The sequence below is a fragment of the Lepidochelys kempii genome, chromosome 2, assembly GCF_965140265.1.
Source record: "Lepidochelys kempii isolate rLepKem1 chromosome 2, rLepKem1.hap2, whole genome shotgun sequence".
Taxonomy (NCBI): Eukaryota; Metazoa; Chordata; order Testudines; family Cheloniidae; genus Lepidochelys; species Lepidochelys kempii.
Window position 1 is genome coordinate 160,351,889 of NC_133257.1, and position 15,416 is coordinate 160,367,304.

General features: G+C 38.8%; 1 protein-coding gene across 1 annotated transcript in view; it reads left to right on the forward strand.

The window, feature by feature from the left end:
* MOCOS (molybdenum cofactor sulfurase) overlaps positions 1–15,416 on the forward strand; it is a 403,212-nt gene that overhangs the window by 225,821 nt on the left and 161,975 nt on the right. The window contains exon 5 of the mRNA XM_073332641.1: positions 9,261–9,337. Coding sequence (XP_073188742.1) covers positions 9,261–9,337 — 77 coding nt within the window. The remainder of the gene's footprint in view (positions 1–9,260; positions 9,338–15,416) is intronic.

Below are 15,416 nucleotides of genomic sequence, written 5' to 3' on the forward strand. Positions count from 1 at the left end.
ACAGCATTGTGCCCAATTGAGCCAGTGGTACATTTGGCCCAAGGTCAAGTTCCACCCACTCTATGTAGTCTCATTCTGTCTGGAATGTCAAATTCATACAACAATGATTAAATAAAAGAAAGTTACCAGAGTCTGCAAACTTCTACATGTAACTAACATTGAAAGTATAAGAGTGAGTTATACTTAAATGGGATAATACTGTTTCAAAATGCACACAGGAAGAGGCCATTGACTTCAAGGACAACTGTTATTGCCAGTGCATATCTCAGGGCAGAAATTGGCCCTTATGTTTTTATTTCTTTTTAAAAAACTAGATTTGAAACAAGATTAGGTAAACTATACTTTTATCTTAAAGAGTAATATAGCATAGCACAAGCGTCTGTTAGCCAGCAAGTCTGATGTCTTTGGGCATTTTTTTAAATGCATTATGTTTCATAAAGAAACATTCCTATGCTGTATGGAATCTTTAAAGGAAACAACATCTGATGAAGTGAGCTGTAGCTCATGAAAGCTTATGCTCAAATAAATTGGTTAGTCTCTAAGGTGCCACAAGTACTCCTTTTCTTTTTGTGAATACAGACTAACACGGCTGCTTCTCTGAAACAAATACAGTCTTACTGGTGCAATTTATGAATCCGGAAGGGAATCTTTTATCAATGACTGTAGTAATATAAAGATTTTTGTAACTTCTGGAACTTCTCACTAGGAAAAAAAACAATTAATTTTTAATCTTCTGTGGCCTTGTAGAGATCACATTGTGGAGAATTTTTTATCCTCTGGATGCAAATGATCTTTTGTTGAATGGCAGTGTAACACTATATGGTTTAAGTGGTGGTAAGAGAAGTTTAAGTCATTTCTTTAAAAAATAATATTGTAGACTACCAGCTGAAAAATTGAAGTCATGCAAGAATTTTAATATTTTATTAAAAATTTGCATCTAGCTGAAACTAATTGAAATGCAGTATGTAATATCTAGTTCTCGGAAACATCACTCTTGTTCACAGATTGAGGGGTCCTGATAATCTATAAAATCAGAATGTGTCATTCAGATTGATTTGAGTAACGAATTCAAAGACTTTTTTTTGCAGAAAGAGGGATGATTTTTACACCTGTAAATGGTGGATAAGGTTAGCAATTAGAAGTTCACCAAAGCAGATCCAATACATGAGGCAGTCGCCCCTGTGGCACAGCAGTATCTGAGAAATAAAAATTGATTGATTCATTCTGTTTTCTACCCCACAAATGGTAGTCATTGAAGCATATTAATCTCATTGCATTAGAAACAGTCATCACTCATGAACATGTAATGTATCTCTAACTGAGGTAAAAATGAGTTGCTGAAATGGTTAGAAAGGTGTCTTGTTTAGAAGTCTGTAATTTATTACAGTCCTGCTATGATTCAAATTCTTGGTTCATTGAAGCACACCATTGTGCAGGCAATTACAGGAAACTCAGATTACTGTATAAGTATAGATTAACCATAGCATGCATATCCTTTACAATGGGCCACCTCTAAATTTGATTTTTATTTGTACAGGTGACATCTACTGTATGGGAATGTGGAAATAACAATGAGGCAAATATACTCAAATGATAATGAAGTTATGTATGTGTAAAAATAATTTTTGAGATCTGTGGATCTGATCCTACTCCCAGTGAAGTCAATGGCAAGCTACCATTGGCCTCAGACAGTGGGGCAGGATCAGAACCAAGGGTTGAAATCCAGGACACGTTAAAATTAATGCAGAGTTTTGCCATTGACTTTAATGAGCCTAGGAGTTCACACATGATTTTCAAAAGTGATTGACATTCCCATGGACCATGGCCACTGTTTTCAGAAGTGACTAATGACAATGAGACTGCAGCTAGGGGTACAGCGCCAAAAGTGCGTGGCATTGGCTCAGGAGGGGCAACTCCAAACTAACTGGAGGCTGCACTAAATCAGCAGCATGTGGTATGGTAAGTCAGTCTCCAGTGGAGAGCCCCAGCTATAATTATAAGGTGGTCCAGAAACCCAGCACAACTGGAGTTTGTAGGCCTGTCTAAAGACAGAATTGGGCCCTATTCATTTAAGTGGTCAGTAGTTATATGTTTAGATTAAAGAGAGAGAGAAAATGTAGCTTATTTTGCCAATGGTGGGTGTTACTGTTGTGAATAAGCAGTGAATCAATTACATTCCATTCCCCTGATAATTTTAGAGATTGCATTTGCCACAAACATTAAAGCTTGTATATGATTGAAAATAGTTTGTTTCTGAGGTCATACTTTCAGCATTTCAAGACCTCAGCTCCACGTTAGTTCCACTACATGGCAGTTTAGAGTAAACAAAAGAGTTGTATTTCTACAAAACATAAAAAATAACATTTATCGAGGTATTTTGTTTCAAATATAGGTAATACAGAACAGATCTAAAAGGTGAAAATAAGCTATGAATGAGCTACTTTTAAATATATATGTCAGTCATTTCCCATATTGTTATGCTTTTTTAATTAGATGAAAATAAATGAATTGAAAAGATGAAAGGAACTTCTGTAATATCTCACTTCAAAGTGCAGTTCTATTCTGAGAAAGGACTATAGGAAAAAAAAAAGCAGCTTATTCAAGATATCTGCTTTCTCTGTATATGCAGATTCACTTTTGCTTGCTTTAGAGACAAGGGACAACTTCTGCTTGTTTGACCTAAATGGAGTTATTTTAGATACATACTTTCATAAATGAGAGCTGAATTTGGTCCATAATTAAATTTCTGCTATTTGCATTCTCTTGCATTGATTCTGCAAAACCATACAGAAAGAGCCGGATTTTTTGACCATGTGCATTATTAATGTAGTGTGAGAGTGCTGGCCAGTTGCTCAGGATTTTCCTTCAAAGGGAAGATAAAAGTATGAAACTGGATGATGAAAACCAAGTACAGTCCAGCAGCTTCTTGAATCTCTGGATTTTTCCAGACTGCCAACCAAGTGAATGCTTGTGCGGATGCTTACATATACATATACGTGTCTTCAATTTCCTTTGGGTTAATGCTTAAACGATTTGTCTTCTAAAATATGTGACAGAAAATTGTGTGTTTAGATCTGTTTCCTGCACCTGTCCCGGGCTCTAGATACATTAACATGACAATTTACTCTAAAGCTGTTTCGATAGAAGAATAAAGTCCTCAGTTAGTCCTAGAAGTCAAAGAAGTAGGTTGCAAAATAGTTAAGATATTATATACAGGGGACAGAGTAATAAAGTAAACTGCTTAAACAACTCATTCATTTGCAAGTCCCCAACCTCTACTATAACTGCTTTCACAGACAGTTCTTTCATGACTTCTGGGACAATAGATGAGGAGGTGTCAATTCCGGGAGAGGCAAAGCTGCTTCTGTAATTAGCCAGCCATTCCCAGTCCCTATTCAAGCCCAAATTAATGGTGTTAAATTTGAAAATGAATTTTAGTTCTACGGAAGCAGCTTTGCCTCTCCTGGAATTGACACCTCCTCATCTATTGTTGGGAGTGGACTACATCCACCCTGACCGAATTGTCCCTGTCAGCACTGGTTCTCCACTTGTGAGGTAACTCCCTTCTCTTCATGTGTCAGTACATTTATGTCTGCATCTGTAACTTTTCACTCTATGTATCTGAAGAAGTGAGGTTTTTACCCACAAAAGCTTATGCTCAAATATATCTGTTAGTCTTTAAGGTGCCACCGGACTCCTTGTTATTTTTAACCAGTTAGTCAGATAACTGGTTAATATAAGGTGATATAGGTTTTCTAAACATCTCATTAAGCTGCTGATCCAGGCTGCAATTATGTGGGCTCAGTTGTAGTAAAGAATAGATAAGGGAGCTAGTCTGTAGTGAGTTGTTGAGATTCTGAAGAGGTGTTCTTTGTAGTCTGAAATGCATCTATGTTGTCTGCTGTGAGAACTCTCTGATACTTCAGGAAATGACTGTTGGATCAGCATTCAAATGAAGATCAGATTAAGCTCATTATTCTAGCAGAACTACGGTTGAATGGGAAACAAGTTATTTGAAGCATCAATTACATCAAACATAAAAGTAGCCATTGAAATAAATGTATTGTGATCCAAGGAGTTTCTTTGCTCTTGTACCTAAAATGCTGTTAAATATTCAGTTAGAACGCTCCCTATGTCCCAAGAGATAGATAACTACCCCTTGTAGCCCTATGCTTTAGCTTAATACTAATTAAAATTGCCAAGGCATTTAAGGCTTCGTTCATTACAAAAACAGAATTATATATGCATTCCACAAATTTCCCAGGGGCACAGGGGTTTGTAAGTAGTGTTCAGTTCAGAAACTGAATAGTGGGGAGATTACATGATTGTCCGAAATAGCATGTATTGGGATTGAGTAAACAATGAAGGTGTGGATGAAAATCACTTGAAGAAAAGGTAAATATACAAATTCTAGGAATAATGGAAGAATTGTTCTGACTTCAGCAAAGGGTATAAAACGATAAACAAAGTAAAGCATAACTAGACTTTGGGTGGGGAGGATATAAACATATAAAATACAAAATGGGCATTTGCAAAGAGTAGGCTATAGCTACAAATGTATCTGGAAGCCTGCCTCTCTTTGGAAATTGAATCTAATATATCATATTTGTAATGGGTCCATCTCAGTAGTGACTAGGTAACCATTTGCAATCAGCTGAAAATGTAATGGTCCTTAAATTTATTCTTCTGGTCAGAGACTGTGCTGGTGGGGGACACAACTATATGGACAGATATTTATAAATTTATAGTTATTTTCTAAAAAGAAAAGGAGTAGTTGTCGCACCTTAGAGACTAACAAATTTATTTGAGCATAAGCTTTCATGAGCTACAGCTCACTTCATCGGATGCAGTGAGCTGTAGCTCACGAAACCTTATGCTCAAATAAATTTGTTAGTCTCCAAGGTGCCACAAGTACTCCTTTTCTTTTTGCGAATACAGACTAACAGGCTGCTACTCTGAAACTAGTTATTTTCTGTGTTTGTTATGGAGGCTACAATAGATGCAAATGGAAATAATAAGTAATAATATAGTTCATGACAATGTAGTTTGTGTATGCTATTTTCTTAATCATACTACCATTATAGTAATTCTTAAAAAAAAAAAAAAAAAAAAGATGGCTTGTTTGCTTTAAAAAAGAAGAGATTCCTAAGTTCAGATCCATTGACTGAATGGATCTTTTGCTCTCTAAAATAGTATTGTGGCTTTCACAATCTCATATTGATAAAGAATTTGATATACTGCAATCATCTCCTTGCTTAATTGCTTATTTTCTCATGAATGTAATCCTAATTTTCTTAACCTCTTCTCTTACTGTAGTTCTGACTCCTGAGGCCTTTTATCTTTTCTGTAGCCCTCTTTGTTACCTTTTGAAATATTTCATTATCCTTCCTGTACCAGCATGCTCTGAATTGTGCAGGGCTCCAGGTTATTTTTGCTCACAGATGTTCTGTACAGTGCCAGCATTTCTGCTCTGTTTCTTTATTGACACAGTTCCAGAGGTTTGTTTGCTTTCCTAACTGCGGCTAGCTAATGAGCTGAGTATAGTATATTTCTGTCAAGTCTCTCTCTCAGATCTTTTCTATAACCTGTCATCTGGGACTATGTGGGACCTAACTCAATAAGCCATTTCCCAAACTTATCTACATCTTTAATCCTTTCCTACATTCAGTTTGAAAGCCACTCCTTTTTGCCATTGTCCTTTGTGATGGTTCTTGAGGCACCCAGGACTGAGCCATGTTGTTACATCTGCCTCTAATGAGAGAAGTCTTCCCTGTACTTCCTGGGTGTCAGCTCCCTAACACCACCAGCCTTTCAGCCACTCAAACACTCTCCTCTGTGCTACACCAGACCTGTCTTTGCCTTGCAGATTAACAAAAGGTTACCTTGAGTCCCCTTGAGCATTTTCCGTGTGATATCCAGCCCCTAACACTGGCTACTCACAGAAATCCCTGATCCTTTGCTCCCAAAGGAACAGTGTACCCCAGTTGACCAATTTTCCCTTTTGCCACTGCTAACACACTGCACTTGTGAGCATTTTGTAATAAGTCCAAAGAAAGTTTATTTAAAATAAAATAGAGATTCCACTAGAAACAAGAGCAAGTGATGGAAACATGGTTACAATACAAAAGAAAACCATAAAACGTGAATTAAGGCCTTCACTTATTAATAGTTACCTTTCCTATCTAATAAAGTAGGTTTTCCCCACAAAGTTCAGTCTGTTGCAGAGCTGGCTGGCATCCCAAAAACCAAATACAAATGTTCATGAAACACGCTGTTCAACAAGGAGTCTCCTCAGTGAATGGCTGCAGAGTATCTTTCTCCACCTGTGATATACTTAACCAGTCTTTCATCTTAATTCACAGATAGGGTGATCTGTTATAAAATTCCATTTTACCTCCAAGGGTTTTGATTGCTTGCAGTTGTCTTTGATGGTTTTTCATTGACTGTTGTGGGATGGGGCAAGAGTAGACAACTGAACCTGGCTTTATACCACTGGCTGACCAGGGGGAGGTGACAATTCCCTCCCACTTGAATGGGCCATCACTGAGACATGCGATTCCCTGGAGACTCACTTTTACTCCAAAACCCAAAAGGCATTGTTTTCACTATACATTATCGCTTAAATATTTCCCATGTAAACATCTCACGATGATTATGTGTATTGATGAATTACAAGCTTTCCATATAGACCTCACATACTATCCTTCATGGATACATACCATGAGAGTAGTGTATTAGGTGTAGTGATTTTATCCGGTCTGGGACAGAAGTTGTTTGTAAAGAACAGTGAACACTTTGTGCTTTGGCATCAGTTGGCCTCTGTGTTACACCTTTGGATTCACTCTTGCCCCTCGGAGGCGTTGGTGCATTCTCTTATTTCATATCACCTGCAAATGTGCATAAACTGATCTCTAGTTACTAGTCACTAATGTATAGCATTGGGTTGTGTCTGCTGCTATTGAAATCAAGAGAGGTTTTTCCATTGCCTTCTCTGGAAGCAGGCTTGGGCCCTAATTAGTCTAGCTTTCTAGCCTTAAAATCTATTAATCTATTCTCCCTTGTGGCAGTCCACCACTTATCTATTCCTACTAGATCTGTAATTATTTACCCCATTCTCTGGCCTCTTTTATCCACACAATTATTTTACTCAATTGAGCATTTCACCATCAAGACAGTACTTACTAACTTTAGATTAGTCATTTATGTGAAAGTAAACTTCTTATTCAAGTATTATATGTTCTCCTTCACTCGATTCTCCTATTAGAGTTGTTGATTAAAAGACACAGCCAATTGTTTTACTGCACTCATGGTTCATTCTTAAAAGTGTTCAAGAGACTAAATAACTAAATTTAGCCAAATTTATTGTCTAAAGACAAAGAAGAACAATATGAAAAGGAGGCGTACATATCCTCTTTCTGAGAAGCAAATTTTCACAGTGTATTCACCTTACACATGTCAACTAGCAGTATTTATACAGTAGTATTTGTTTTATAGGTTACAAAACTCTTTACACATCACTAAAATCCAACACACAAGTGTGTACCAGTTCCTTAAGTAGTTGTTCTGTACCTTTGTTATCTTTGTTTGAATACTAACATTCCAGGTACTGTCCATGAAGGTATCTTCCTTTACTTTCTCATGTTGTGTTTTGAATAGTTCATTCAAAGTGTTGCTGAACCCTGAAAGTAGTCCCTAATAGTACTTGGTACAAAGTATTCACAACGCTTGCTTTGACAAGTTTCCTATTTTCTAGTCTGACTTCAGCTTTGTAAAATGTTGTGAGATACTTGACATGGGTGAACAAAATTGTGGGAAGAGCATAATACATGAACATAACTTCCCAACTTCCATATATAAAATGTAATGTAATGTTACAGTAATATCATGCACCTAATACCTATTAATGTGGTGTATAGTACATCTAATGTATATGTATGGGCTAACGGTGTAATGTATATTGTTTGAATTAGTTGATAATTGTGGATTAGTGAAAAAGATAATTGAGAAAAATCCCCTGAATTTTTCAAGAGGTAGCGTGAGAACTATTATGCCATTTTATTAAGGGTGGGGTTTTTTGTTTGTTTGTTTAAAAAGGACATGTAGTTTGGATCAGATTGATTTTTTTTTTTACCCTTTCTGTGCCTTTTTTACTCTATCTTTAGTTGTGGCAATGACAAATCTTTTTTCCATATTTTGAAAACGATTGTGTCATTTCTAAAAAGCCAAAATCTGTTCTCTAGGGCATTTTTTGTGCATGTGTATGTGTGCTGACACAGCATAATGCTTTGCTATACAGGAATTGCCATACTGGGTCAGACTCATGCTCCATCTAGTCCAGTATTGTGTCAGTGGCCAGTACCAAATGCTTCTGAGAAAGATACAAAAAAACCCCAGATCAGGTTGATGTGGGATAATCTGCACCCATCCTAATCCCTAATAATCAGAGATCGGTTTAAACCCTGAAGCATAAGGTTTTATCTCCCTTCCAATCCTTTTGCCATTAGCATTAATTATTATAATTCTGAATATTCTTTTTATCCATGTAAACATCCAATTACTCTTTGAATCTTGCTAAATTTTGGCTTCAGTTTCATTCTAGGGGAATGAATTCAACTGTCTAATTACATGTTGTTTGAAAAAGTGTTTCCTTTTATCCGTTTTGTATTTGTCACCTTTCAATTTTATTTCATGTCCCCTTGTTCTAGCATTATGAGACTGGGTGAACAGAACGTCCCAGTCTACCTTCTTACCATTTCTAATGAACAGTGGTATTAGAGTGGACTTATTTTCCATTTCCAGGAGCAGTGCAGGGTGGGAATTATGGTACTGTTTTTCCTCCTTGCCTTGGGGAAGGGAAGTAATTTATTACTTGCATTAGTTGGATTGGTATGTGGGGGAGGGGAAGAGGCACAGCTCCAACTTTTCCCCAGCCCTTCCTGACTAGCTAGTTAAGGTGAGGAGTCAGCAGTTGCATAGTGCTCCGTACCCCTATGCCCTCAGACTCAAGGTCATGCAGGAGAGTATTGTTCCCCTGGTGGAGGTGTACAGCCCATGTGGAAATCTAGCCCAAAGAGTATATTCTGACTGCACAGGATAGTACAGGAGTGGGAGATGAATCCCTACGGGAAGAACTCGTTTCTCTGTGAATTAGTTTCACTAGATTTCTAATAAGTGTTATGAAATGTATTTAAAATCATGTATGTAGAGTAGCTACGTGATTGGTTTACTGGGCTCATTTGTTCCCCTCTCCTTTTCTGCAGGTTTGAAGATGGCACTGTTTCGTTCCTTGATATCATTGCACTGAAACATGGATTTGATGCTTTGGAAAGACTTACAGGTCAGCCGCACATATAACTCTAACACCAAAGAATGAAGTTCCATATTAATACACAGGGCTTGATTCTGATCTTGTTGACACCACTAACTTAATTCACTTGGATAGAGTTATGACTATTGTTTACTCATTTGAGATTGGAATCGTGCGTGTCAGTGGTGTATTCAATTTTAAAATATCAGATTTTTCCAAGCCATGTTGTCACTATCTATAATAAAAACAAAACATCAATGGGGTTCTTCTACATAAACGTGTAAAGTTTTGAGCAGGTGACACGTTTGTAACCTGAATCACATTCACAGATATACGGAAGGATTGAGTAGAAAAATATTTGCATTAATTAGCTGGGCTTCATTCAGCTGTAGTTGGCAGCAGTAATTTTTCCTACTGCATATTCGAACTTGATGATGTGGCTTGGTGCTGAAGAGCTATTTTATGATAGGGAAACCAGTGAAAACAATTTAGTGAATTTCCAAAAGCTTCTTGTTAAATAAGAAATAGTGTTCCATTGTCTGTTTGGCTACCTTCAGGCAGTAAACTTTCTAGGCAATTTTACTTTTTACAACAGTATATATTGCATTATCATGATGTCTTTTAATGGAAACCATTCTGAAATAGATTGCATTTTACATTCCTTATTCAGCCTTTTTTTTCTGGGCAGCTACATCTCAGGAAAAAAAATACATGACTGTGAAGCCACTGTAGAAATAATTTAAGGATTTGAGTATGAGTAATCACTTTTTAGATCATTCATAGAAGAATCTGAAAGATATTGATGAATTCAGTTCTGTAGAAGGCTTCCTATCCTCGGCTGACATGATTTAAAATTAATCCTATGAATGAATTTCTGTGTTGTCTCATTTTTATTTTTTTCATAAATATTTATATTCTATAATTCAAATGTGACTCTCTGCATAATTAGATGGCATTGTTATAACAATCAGATATAGTAGTATAGTATAACAATCTGATATAGTAGCCCACCTAAGTAGTGACATGCATCCATTGGGGAAAAAATAGTAATCCCCTCCCTCAAAAAAAAATCTTCCTATTCATTGAGATGCAGACCACGTTCCATGAAATTTGCAGTCCCCTTTCACATTTGGGTAAGTGATTTCCTTTCTGCTGTGTTGTCTCCTACATCAGTGGTTCTCAAAGCCGGTCCGCTACTTATTCAGGGAGAGCCCCTGGTGCACCGGACCAGTTTGTTTACCTGCCGCGTCCGCAGGTTCAGCCGATCGCGGCTCCCACTGGCTGCGGTTTGCTGCTCCAGGCCAATGGGGGCTGCGGGAAGGGTGTCCAGCACGTCCCTGGGCCCACGCCGCTTCCCGCAGCCCCCATTGGCCTGGAGCGGCGAACCGCGGCCACTGGGAGCCGTGATTGGCCGAACCTGCGGACGCGGCAGGTAAACAAACCGGTCCGGCGTGCCAAGGGCTTTCCCTGAACAAGCAGCGGACCGGCTTTGAGAACCACTGTCCTACATGGTAGTAGGACACAGTTACATAAAATGAAAAGTATTTTCAGCTTTTGTTCGTAATTGGCACTGAAAAATTACTGAGGTTTATTAAACGTTATCCATATATTTACCCATATTTATTACTATTACCCCATATCCCATTGGGTGGATCACATAAAAAGATGAATATGGGTGAGTGCTACTCATTGGTTTATGGAATAAAAGTTCTCCAGAAACTTGTCTAAATCTCTGCAGAAGGTCCACTGGAGAGGAGGTTACAATGGCCACATTGCAATAGCCTCCTTTGTGCAGGAGATTTGGGAGTTTTAAGGAAACAAAACAGCCCCCAAAGTAGGGTTGCCAATTTTGGTTGGTAATCCTGGAGGTTTCATCACATAACATAATCTTCAACTGAAGTTTAATCTTTAATTCCTGGACACTCCTGGACAATCCTGGAGGGCTGCCAACCATACCCCAAAAGAGGCATGAACAAGGCTGCCAGGAGATGTCCTCACTCAGAACCTTCTCTGTATGAGCTCCTGCGAAGCCCTTGGCAGGAATCAAAGCTGCATTCCCTAGTGGAAACCTTTGGAATGAAGGGTATTAGAACCAACAGTTCCATGTTAAAGTGAGTCTCCCAGAGTCACAAAGGGTCTTCTTGACTCCAGGATGTGTAACACATTATTCCTTGCGTCAGCTGGTGCTTATCTGGCCCAGTGTCACAAATCCACGAGATGACCATTAATGCCAGATTTTGCATTTAAATCAGAGATTTTTCTGAAAGATACATAAAATTACATGAAGCCAGAGAGTTCCCTATTGACAACATATAGGATGAGGCTTAACTGCATTGTTTACTTGCACGCAGATAGAATATATTGTGCTTATGAAATGTGTTCTTGGCATATCAGTTTCAGGCGCAAATGTAGGTATAGGTGATGTGTCAGGCCTACATCTCTCAACTTTCTTCAGCTCACTCTTCAATTTGTTATTTTCAAGCACAGATGCATCAAACACATACCTGACATAACAGTGGCCCCAATCCAGAGAGGCACTAAGCATCTGTGGGGCTTTTGTAATACCTGCTGGCTGTCATAGTGATTTCAGATGTTCAGTGCCTGAGGATTTGGCCCAGTGTTTGAAAAGTGGCTGTGTTCCTTTCTGATGTCCCAAGGATTTTGTGAGGAGTCTTCTGTGACCCGGAGTGCCTGGGGCTGCCCTCACTAGAAGTGCCAAGGTCAGGGCAGGCTGCAAAAGGGAGAAAAGATACTTCCAAGCCTGGGGGTAACACTGAAGTTAAACTCCCCAACCAGTCACAAACTGTGCTTCTGATCCCTCACACTGGTTATCAAAAAGCAAAAAAAGAAATCACACAGGCACCTTTATTGCATTCCAGTTCTTTGGCTCCCAGTTAGCACATAAGTCCAGTACAGTGAGAAGTTTTATTTAAAAAACTCTGCTCACATATACAAAATGTTCTTCTGACCCCAAAGGGTCAGCCACATTACCAGGTCAATATAGGTTTGGATCTTACCCGAAATACCATGCTGCCAGCCAATCCTTTAGTGTCTAAAACTAAACGTTTATTATAAAGAAAAAAGAAAGAACAAGAAGAGAGATGTTAATTGGTAAAACAGTCACATACATACAAAGACTTCAGCATCCATGTATCAGGTTCCTAGCAGTATTGGTAAGTTTGCTGGCTTGAAAGTCCCTCTGGAACACATCCACAGCTTGGATGGGTCATTCAGTCCTTTGTTCAGAGGTTCATTTGTAGAAATGTTACTACAGAGGTAAGAATCAGGAATGAAGACAAGAAGCAGGACTGAAGACAATTTTGGAGAAGATGCAACTGCCTTTTATAGTCTTTTCCCACACAGCCTGTGCTACCTTTGTCCCAAATACAAACTGCCCAGCACATGGCTTGGAAGCCTTAGAGTTCTGTCCATAGGCATGCCCCTGCATCCCTTGCTGAGTCATAAGGTGTATTCCTTGTCTTCTCTCAATGGGCCAGTTGTATAGCTGATGGTCCTTAATGATCCATCAAGCAGGCTAGGCAGTGCTGATACCAAACTTTCTGGGGATGTCACCCAGAAGCATAGTACAAATTTTGTAATACAGGGCTGGAGCACCCACGGGGAAAAATTAGTGGGTGCTCCACACCCACTGGCAGCCAAGCTCCCCCCTCCTCGCCTCCTTCTCCCCCCACCGCCTCTCCTGAGTGTGCCGCATTCCATTCAGAGTCGCAACTTCTATAGCTCCTCAAGGGCCTGCTCCTCTTGAAATCAATAGCGGAGCTTTCATTGATGTTAATGAGAGCAGGATTGAGACCCAAATGAATAAGGAGATTTTGGACGCTCTCCGTATACAGACTACAGTTCAGAAATGGAGCCTTTGGTATATTGTTGATCTATCCATAGAATAAACTGCTTTAATAGTATGTATATTCACTAGACAAACATGTTCTGTGGTAAAGGAGCAGTTCTGTGGAATTCAGGAGCAAACTTCTTTGGTTGACAGTGCACAAACATTACCAGGGACCTGACAGGAAAGGAGGCAAAACATCATCCCTCCCAATGCATTTCTTTTTTCATCTTCGCTTCCTTCTGGCACCTATTTCAGCTGAAGAATCTATCAATCTAATGAGGGTACTAGGCTGAGGAAAAAACTGTTCCCCTCCAGTCCTGGTCCTGGATAAGATGCATGATAATAATGTGATGACAGGATAAATATAGGCATGAATGAACAGTTTGAGGCCTTTTGTTCCCGCTTTTGATTTGCTTCCTGGTCTGTATGAGTGATGAAAATCTAAGACCATACACACACAAAAAAAGACTGTGTGTGTGTGTAGATTTGTCTAAATTCTCTGCAGTGTCTTTTGTCTTCTGATTTTGGACTAATTCATTTGTCTCTGGTGGACTTTATTTTTTTATTTTATTTTATTTTTTTTGAGGAAGCATTTTCTTTGTCTGGCTTGTATGTCAGTTCTTGTCATGAATTTTCTGTAGAATACAAACTAAGGCTTCAAGGCAAGAATAAATTCCTTCACAAGGACAGGCTTGAAATGATAGCTTTCTGTGTGAAAAGATCTGTCTCTGGTATTTTGGATACATCAAATTTTATTTTCCCTATCATTCATCGGTAGCCATGTTTAACTGCAAATCAGATGTATTTATACTACTCTGGGGTGAGTGTGGTGAATTATTGTATTTGCTCAAACCCCCTTTGACCATGTTCTTGGCCAATATGGGTGAATAAACGGTCTTCTAATGAGCTTATGGTGTTCATTATCACCTTCAGAAGAATTATACATTGCTTACTCTCAAGAGTCTAAAAATGGTTCGATAAGTTTGCCATAATTTTTATATATAACAATGTCTATATATTGAAATAACTTCATAGAATAATTTAAATTCTTTCTTGCAATACACTGTAGATGGTGTGATTTAAAATTAAATATTAGGATGAACTTTAATTTTTTTCACTAATATCTCTTGCTATAGGGCTGACCTTTTTTATTTTTACCCTTTTTTGAAATTGGAAATTTTAGTGATTTTTTTAAGGTGAAACTGAGGAAGTGTTTTGTTTTATATTAAATATTCTTTAAAAATTGGAAAACTATGAATTAGGGGAGGGGGGAATTGTCTGTTTGGATGTTTCAGTTTTGGTTTTCCACCTCCCCCTTCCCCACTCCTTACTTTTCAGTGGCAACTTGGAAAAGGGAGGAAAATAAAAATAAAGGGGGAGAGAGTGGAGGAGGAGAGGAAAAATTTCAAAAATAAAATTTAAGAAACCTAAACAGTGTGATAAAAATGTTCACATAAAATTTTAAAATAAACTAAAAATTATTGCTTTTTGAAACCTGTGTGGAACAAAAGTGACTTAACAATTTCCCCCAGTTTCTTGACCAGCCGTACCTAATTATGTTCCATCACAAGATTAAGCAGTAATTCTTCTGTGTGACAAATCTAGCTCAGGTTCTTCTGTGGCCCCCATAACAGTAGTATCTGAGTGCCTCCCAATTTTAATGTCTTTGTCTTGACCACATCGAGGGAAATACAGCTGCACTAGGAGAAGGGGATAAAATGGGACCCAGACGGGGCCACCCCCATCCCTTGTACCCTCCTGGGCAGGGGTGACCCTACTCCCTGACTTTGGGAAACTAAGATCCAGGTGGTATCCTTGGGGGAAAACTGCAGAGAGCAGCCATTCAGAGCTCCAGCCAGTAGGACCAGGAGCAGCCAAAGCTGGGATCTGAATATTTCAGGCAAACCTGTTGAAATTCTGCAACTTACTCTGCCCTGTGCTGATAGGCTGTTTGCTCCAATCCTCCTCCTTCATCTCAGTTTCATCTGCCCCTCCTTCAATTTCCTCCCCTGCTGTGTTCCCCTCACCCCCTTTCCCCTCCTCCTTCTTCCCATTTAGGGGATTCCCTCCAGACTAAACCCATTAAAAAAAGAAATTGTGGTACTGACATGACGTTTTCCGCCATCACATTGTTTACTCTGCTTGTGTGTTCTACCCTTTTCCCTGCCCTCTGTAAGCTCTATGGGGCAGGAACTGTCTACTACTCTTTGTTTACATAATGTCTATCACAATGGGATCCATGCTTGATGGGTCCTGAGG